The 8404-nt window shown below is 35.5% G+C and overlaps 1 protein-coding gene and 1 pseudogene across 1 annotated transcript; one reads left to right on the top strand and one right to left on the bottom strand.

The window, feature by feature from the left end:
• Positions 1-7: 7 nt before the first annotated feature.
• LOC111379769 (pentatricopeptide repeat-containing protein At5g62370-like) lies at positions 8-2765 on the top strand. Its single transcript, XM_023003209.1, has 2 exons — positions 8-590; positions 695-2765. The coding sequence occupies exons 1-2, from the start codon at positions 369-371 to the stop codon at positions 1136-1138; spliced, it is 666 nt and encodes a 221-aa protein (XP_022858977.1). The 5' UTR covers positions 8-368; the 3' UTR covers positions 1139-2765.
• Positions 2766-3157: 392 nt separating this feature from the next.
• Positions 3158-5524, bottom strand: LOC111379778 (annotated as a pseudogene).
• Positions 5525-8404: the final 2880 nt, after the last annotated feature.

The following is an 8404-nucleotide window of genomic DNA, read 5'->3' on the forward strand; positions in this document are numbered from 1 at the left end:
TATCGACCATGTATTGGGGCGTGCGATGCTATAATCAGAGGATTTTGTGGACAAAATAGAGTCTTGGAGGGCAATGATTGCCTTACTAGGGTTGGTGACTTTATGCTCAATTACACATCTTATATTAGGTTGGTGGATGGTTTGTGTTTGATGGGGTACTTGTATGAGGCTCTTCATGTGTTTGACGTGATGATGGATCGAGGGGTCCCACCAACAGTTCACTTGTACAAATTGTTAATCTTTGAGTTTTGCAAGCGAGGATGGGTTGAGGTGGCTGAGAAGTTGAGTGTGGGAATGGAGTCTTATGATCTTTCAATGGATAAAGTTATGTACACTTTCTAAATTATGGGCATTGGAATAGCAGGAAAATGAAGACTGCTATGAGTTTGTTTCTGAGAATGCTTAAGGTGGGTTGTGAGCCAGATAACTACACCTATAATACATTGATTCATGGGTTTGTGCACTTGGGTTTGTTTGACAAAGCTTGGTTGTTGTATAAGAAGAAGGTGAATTGTGGATTGAAGCCTAACATGGTAACTTACCAAATCATGATTAGCAAATACTGCAAGGACAAGAAAGTTGATTGTAACTGAGCTCTTGAACTACATGCTCCAGTGCAATATAGCCCCCAGTGTGCATTGTTACATAGCCTGAATCAGTGCACTTTGCAAGGAACAAAGGTTCGAGTGAGTAGACCGTCTATCTCCTGATGCTGGGCAGTGGGATTATTCCTGACCATGTGCTTTTCTTTACCCTTGCCAAGAATCATCCAAAAGGGGATGAGGTGCATGTATCCCTTACAATTTTGCAGGCAATTGACACAAGGGCATACGAGATTGAACTTTCAATTATTCCTAGCTACATGGAACATAAATGTGCAGACAATATGATGCTTGAAACTGAGTGTCTGCTGGAGGACATTGCCAGAAGCCAGTCTTGCTTAGCTGATACTGCATTTTGTATCTACATGATTGCATTGTGTATGGGCGGGAAACTTGACTCTGCTTTTCTCTGTATAGATAAGATGGCGAGTCCAGGTCTCTTGCCTTTACTTTCTGCATATAATTCCTTGATAAAAGCAGAGTCAAATTTCCCACCCATAGAATGCAAAGATAGGGAGTGCAACCTAAGCAGGTGACTTTCACGATCCTGATTGATGGCCATATCCAGTTTGGGGAACTAATCTTGCTGTTGGCTTGTTTAATAAAACGAATGCTAGTGGTTTTGATCCAGATCAGTTACTGTATAACAATTTAAAAAGAGGCCTTATTAAGGCTAGAAGGCTATTTGATGCATTATCACTATCACATACAATGCAGAAAAGAGGGTTTTTACCTTTGAAATTGATATACGAAATTTGCTTAGTTGGTTTTGTGCTAATCAATCTAGTGTTAATGCATTGAGGATGTGTGAAAGATATGCTTGCTCATGGTTATATTCCTTGCAATTATAACCTTCACTGGTTGATTTCCATTTTACACAAAGATAACAAGTGGGACGAAGCTTCTATTGTGCATTATTTGATGCTCAAGAAAAGAAAATTTGGAAGCAATCGTATCCAGAGGTTTATGAATAGGCTTCCTGGACAAATGAATAGTGAGAAAGCTGGGGTTTAGTTCACTATTGCTGTCATCATTGTGCTTGCTGATTATGTGCAGGTTATTGAACACGGAGCAATACCTTCAGAAGTTAATCACTTAGTGTCTTCTGGTATTTAGACTTCACATTGCTTTACTTTGTGATTGTTCTGTCTAATCAATTTATAGTCTTTATAGGTGTGCCTGTAATCATTATTTAGCATGAAGACCAGGTGCATGCTACCAACTATTCTTTATTGTTTTCTTCAGATGAATGCTCAGGTTTTGACCTTGTAAATATGTGATGTATAACTAGTTAGCGTTTAAATATTCTGTATGTCATACAATTGTTGAAATAGAAAATATCTGTAGTCTTCCAATTGTTGAAATAGAAAATATTATTCCCATGTTTTCAGATGGTGTTGGAGAGCTTCTTACAAATATCTGGGAATTGAATTGTTTTTCTGGGCTGCATTGTTTCGTAATATCGTTCTTCAAGTTTTTTTGTCTTTTTGTTTTTTTTTTTTTTAATCTTTCGGCCTTCATTGCTAATCGTGAACTTGAAATGTTTTGAGCACAGAAATTATGTTTTTATTCCTTTCTTTCTTTCTTTCTTTCTTTCTTTCTATTTTCATCTGGTCTTTATCATGTCTGATGTAACCCAGATATTACCATATTCAACCAGGCTATCTTTTGAATGGAAAAAGTTTGAACTTTTGTAAAAAGGGAAGGGCAAATTGAGTCATCTCCTTGGAACTGTAAGGCTGGGATGAAGATGATTCTATGGTGATGTCATGTTTGTTGGACGCTATGATGCCTGAAGCAAGTGATTCTTGTATGTTTTTGGAGACATCGAAGGACATGTGGGAGACCTGCAAAAAATCTATTAAAAGGTTCATGATTCTGCTCAAATCTATTGAGACCAGAATTTCAACTATTAAGCAAGGTCATCAGTCAATTACTAAATCTATGGCAAGATCTAGATCAATATCAGTGAATTAAGATGAAATGTGCTGATAACATTGTCTCTTGTATAGAATTTGTGCATGTAGATATCTTTACTGCATCATATGTATTAATTTCTGCAGGCTATAGAAGACCCTTTTTAGGCTACAACTCATTAAAACAACTTTATTTTTTGTGGGTTGTGCTTTTAGACTGTGGATCTTGTATTTTAGAATATAAAATGCTGAGACAATTATAAAATGCAAACCACTTTCGAGAACGGTGCAAATAAAAGTTTCACATAGACTAGATATAAGAATGATCTTGAGCTTGTTGAGATATTGAGCTACTTTGGATATTAGGTTAACTTTTTAGCATGGAACTCCAAATCCAATAAGTGGTAGCTATGCCACAGTTTAGGCATGATGAATATCCAATCATTTGTGGACGATATGATTAGCTTTCATCACAAAAGTTAAGAATGGATGGATCATGTGATGCTTTCTGATTTGAGGGATGGACAACAGATTATTGGTTGAGGGATCGAGATGCTGTATTCCACTCAAAGAGATTGTTGAGAAAGTACATACAAGAAGTTTCACATATGAAGAATTTAACTCTTCTAACTTTTTGGGGATAGAGTCCATCTCAAGCCCATTTTATTGAAGAAATCAATGTTTATTATTAGATTATACAATCAATTATACACATCATGGGAAATTGCTGAAAATTGACAATCGAAAGAATAAAGAATACAACGTACAATCGAAAAGTCATGCACAACTGAACAAGATCAATTTATAGGCCGGCAGTGAATGGCACATTGGTTGCTGGCAGCCATGACCGGCCAGCAATAAAATTTGCCGCTGTGAACCTTGATGCCTCAGTTGAACTAGTTATAACACGGTAGCCTCGCCACCTGACTCGCCTGGTGGTGGCAGAACCTGGGCCAGAGTTTCTATATTCTCCATAGTACAATGTATTCAGAGCAAAATTACCATCCCGCTCCAGCCACCCTTTTGGATCCACCAATGAATCCATGTACGTTTGAAGAAAAACTGTACGTGAATATTGCTTCCAGGGCCTTCTCAAGAAGGTTCTAAACGAACTCAACGCTGGCACAAGATCGGCTGCAGCCATTACGAGTGAGTTATGGATTGAAATTCCGGTGTTCTGGTTCGGATCCGTCCGGCCTTGTGCTGTAATGGTGTTTTTCTGTTTATCCATAGGCCTTCTTGCGTATATCATGCAGTTTTGAAGTACTGCTGCTGCATTTCCGAAGATGAAATCTACTGTTCCATATATGTAGCATTCCTTGTAGAATTGGCGTTGGGAGTGGACGTAAAGAGTGTCTTGGTATCCTTCGAAGCTGCAGCGGTAAAAGACGGAGAGGTCGGAGCCAGAGCGGAGCGCTACAGCTTGGTGGTTCTGTGGGCCGACAGTGTTTCGGAAGGTGATGCCACGAACTATGAATCCTTCGCCGGTGACAGCTGATGAGCCATGAATTTAATGAGAACTAACCATGTTTTATGAAAAGCATATAACCCTACAAGAAATATAAGATTATTTTGTTTTATTATTCATTTCGATAGATATGAAAATTGACTCTTAATTTTCAAGCAGAAGATTTGTGCTTCTAGAAGAATTTCAATGTGAAATGATTCATCATTTTTGTCAAGTATTTGGAATTGAAACATTATATGATAATTGTATAAACTGAAATCCGAAGACCTCAGGAAAGAAAATCAAAGCAAGTTTTAAGTAGGTGTGGTGGCCGGTGGAGGGACGGGGCGTTGAAGTTTCAAAGAATTTTTTCTTTTTTATTTTTCCTGTGTGTGTAAAAAAAAAATCTACAAATTTTGAACTGTTGATGAAAAAACGAATATTGTGACGGATATATTGAAAGCAAAACATAAAGAAGTAAGTTGTCATCTCTTTAACAATCTAAGGCTTTAAGCTTTTACGTGAAGAAGTTGAACACAGGTGGGTGAGGTGGACGAGAGGAGGAACTTACCGACGGTTGCCGAATTGAAGGTGGTGGAGCCTCCGCCAACACTTCTACTGCCAGTGATAATAGTGTATTTCATTCCATCGCCAACCAACATGATATTCTTCAATTTATTGCCAATCTCTAAATTCTCCCGATAAACCCCTCGTTTCACATATATAACGAATCTTTCACTGCCACTCCTTCTTACTGCAGCATCAAGGGCAGCCTTAATGGTCCGGTAGTTCCCAGACCCATCCTGAGCCACCACGAGGGTGGGCCTAATGGACGATGTTTGCAACAGCTTCCTGTCTCCTGGTTTAACCCAAGTAGGAAATCCGTAATAGGTTTCCTTATCGATAGTTCCATTATTTCCAAGAGCCAAAGTGTTGCATATCAATTTTGACACATTATTCGACATCAAAGGCAGCATGAAATCCGAAACACTGAGCTCCATAAACCCCGTTCGACATGTCTCGAGGTTTGTCAACGCGGTACTGAGCTACGTTTGAGCATCAAAATCTGTACATTTGGCGTTAGGGTCTATGGTTTTGTTAAGCTGCTCAATAGTGCTTTCATATAGCTCCAAACAATCAGCCCAAGCAGCTTTCTCTCGCTCGTTTCCGCACTTAACCCCAAGTTCTTTAGTATGAACCTGGGCTTTGAGTGCACGTTCCATGGCTAATTCAATAGCCATTTTTCTGAAATCGGACTTTTGTTTAGGTACAAAACGTCGTGAACCGTGATTCATTAAATATTTGCACGGTTCAGGGTACGGGGTTTTGTCGCACCACTTGTTTATTCCATCGGAGGGGATTGCCGAGATGTTGGCGACGAGAAAGAAGAAGGAAATCAAGAATATGAAAAAAGAAAGCTTGATGGCCATTTTTGAGCTCTATTAGTTTCTGAATATTGTCATTACCATGAGATCGTTTGTTTATATGGTAGAAAAAAGGTGGTGCCACTGCCAGGTTGTATTCTAGATGCGAATTACATAGTTGACTATGAAAACAAACCAATTCAAATGCAACATCTAACAAAGATTATTCTTAGTCCACTGTATATATTTACTTTTTTCAGCCAGTAGAATATGACTTCGTTAAAACAAAGAAAATCAAACGTAAAAGATTATTTTGAAACTCCCCTGGATTATTAAGAATGAACAAAACACTACTAAGGCATGTTTGACACAACGTTTTAAAAGTCAAAAACTACTTCTGAAATTAAGATACTAGTTTGAATAATTTTTTTGAAGTTCTTTATTTATCTAAAAAAATATTTTATAGAAAGCTGACATAAATAACTTTTTAAAAATGGTCTTCTATAAGAAATAGAAACAAAAATAGAAGCCTTACCATTCCTTCACAATCCATACATACGTATTTGTACTCCAAACTCAGCAAGATATTTTTTAATTTATTAGTATTAGTTCAATTTAATTTGTCAAACATACCATAAAAACACAGTTAACAAAAAAACATTTGAATAGAATCATCACTTGGTACTAGTTACAGGGCTACAATTGGCAGCACCAAATTTTTGTGCACAAATCGAACATGAATCACGTCGTGCATGCCAATTGCCAATGCTATTCTCACTCATTAAGAAAAATAATAATATGTTGAAATAATTATGGAAATAAATAAAATAATAAGATGAAATAAATTATAATAACAGGAGTAATGTCGTGTGGTGGTATGTATCGACCCGCCAAATGAATTTGACTTTCTTCAATCTGCACGAAATTTCGTTTAGCGGCACTAAACGCGCTTTTATTTATTTATTATTTCTCCTTGCTTAAGAAAAAAAGAAGAAGATTGACATCAATCATACATTTTTATTAAATAATATATATCTATATATAATCACGTGCATACTAAAATATTTATCTGAATTGTATAATACCTAATACTCCATAAACTTTGCATATATAGAAGTTCAAAGTTATTAGTACAAAGTCTTACCTTATTTCTTAATTTTTAGCTTGACGTATTGAGAGTTCATGTGTGTCTTATTCTAGCATGATTTTAAAGAGTTAAAACGAAATTTAGGTTTTTTATTTTTATTTTTTTCCTGATAAATACTATCTATCTATGTAGTTTTATATACCGAATTCGTAGAAAGAGTTGTAAAGAAGTTAAATGAGGGAGAGGGACATTGATATTTCCTTGTACTTGATGGGCACATTAGTAGTTTGCAGATAGAAGTCAACAACAACAATAACATGTGATGATGATACATTGATTCACGCACATATAAAAACAAAATGAATTATCATGAAAATTTTCGAGTATTTTATTTAATTAAAAATAATAATACAATAAATCATAAAGTGACACACCCCGCTCCGTGTAATATCACTAGATCCGGACGTGGCATGCCCCGATGATAGATACCAACTAAAAGTCGGATCCATCATCAAGGCTACTACCAGTACAATATATCACTTTTTATACATCATTTCTCTAACAAAATTTCTGCATTATCTCCCCTGTAAACAGGACTAGCCAACTTGTGATCAATTTCACACAAATCCCAAACTATAGCACAGCATAATAAAGATAAGTCGAAATCTCCATTTTTATCAAAAAATACAATGAAATATACATATGGATACATAATACATAGTGAACCCTATAACTATCTACAAGTGATGCAAAATCACATTTTAGACATGAACATGCGTCCCAAAACACTGACTACATATTCTATGAAGTGAGTTATACTAACAAACTCTGTTGTGTGGCTCTGACTCCAAAATCAAGGCTCAACTTCAAAAAATGCCCAGATTTTCAACTGCTGCCTGATAAGGAAAAACGTGAAAAAATATATTAGTTGATAGTTCAGTGAGTGAAGAAATTCAAAATAAATATACTTTTTCATTTATACATTTTTATTAAAGATCTAATTCATACCATTTGATAATTCATAAGCTACCATCATGTAATTGTAGCCAAAAAGTGAAATATTCACATAAGGTCATAAAAATATCATCTTAAAATCATGATATAACATTAGTTGATGAATATGCTCTAATCTCATCACATCAAACGTGCTGAAAAATTCACAAAAAATGTACCATCTGACTGAAATATGTAATCCGCTTCTCGGGCTAAAAACTTTCGCCATAGGCCTTTGGTTCCCTCCGTGAACGAAAGCCGGTCTCAAAGACCTCATAATCAATTCTAGAATACGGCTAAGGCTCCTCTGTGAACTATATGTATACGATCAAGACCAATGTTAGATCAAGACCCTCCGTGTAGGATAGAACGCAGCCAAGGCCCCTCTGTGAATTAAAAGAAATATATAATCATGTGTACTTTTCTGACCGATCTCAATATTGCATGTCTTACATACCAAATAAATCTCAATATCACATATCTTACATACCAAGTCACAAATATGCCATAAATAATCTTTGATATTCCACATGTATCATAATAAAAGAGATTTCCATAATAACCATGTAATTCGAACACATAATTGCATATAATTGTACATAATTTAACAATATACTTAATTTATAAATATTTTAAAAATATTTATATTTTTCCACTCACATAACTATGTATGCCAAAATCAATTCGATTGGTACGCTGTTCCGATATTCGTATCGCCGCCTTAAATATAATATAATTTTTAATCAACAATTAACTAAATTAAGTAATTTCAATAATTAAATAGGCAATACCCAAACATAATTATTTCACGTTTAGGCGATTTCTAAAGTCTCTTTAACTACTAAAATTAATTTTTCTTTCACTTTACTCAATTTCATAATTTATTTATTACACTTAACCCCTTCAATAAAATTAAATTTAACCTAACAATTTAACAACTATAAAATCAAACATAACTTAATAATAAGTAACTTTTTACTTACCTTTCAAATTTG

This window comes from Olea europaea, unplaced genomic scaffold (assembly GCF_002742605.1).
Source record: "Olea europaea var. sylvestris unplaced genomic scaffold, O_europaea_v1 scaffold2032, whole genome shotgun sequence".
NCBI lineage: Eukaryota > Viridiplantae > Streptophyta > Magnoliopsida > Lamiales > Oleaceae > Olea > Olea europaea.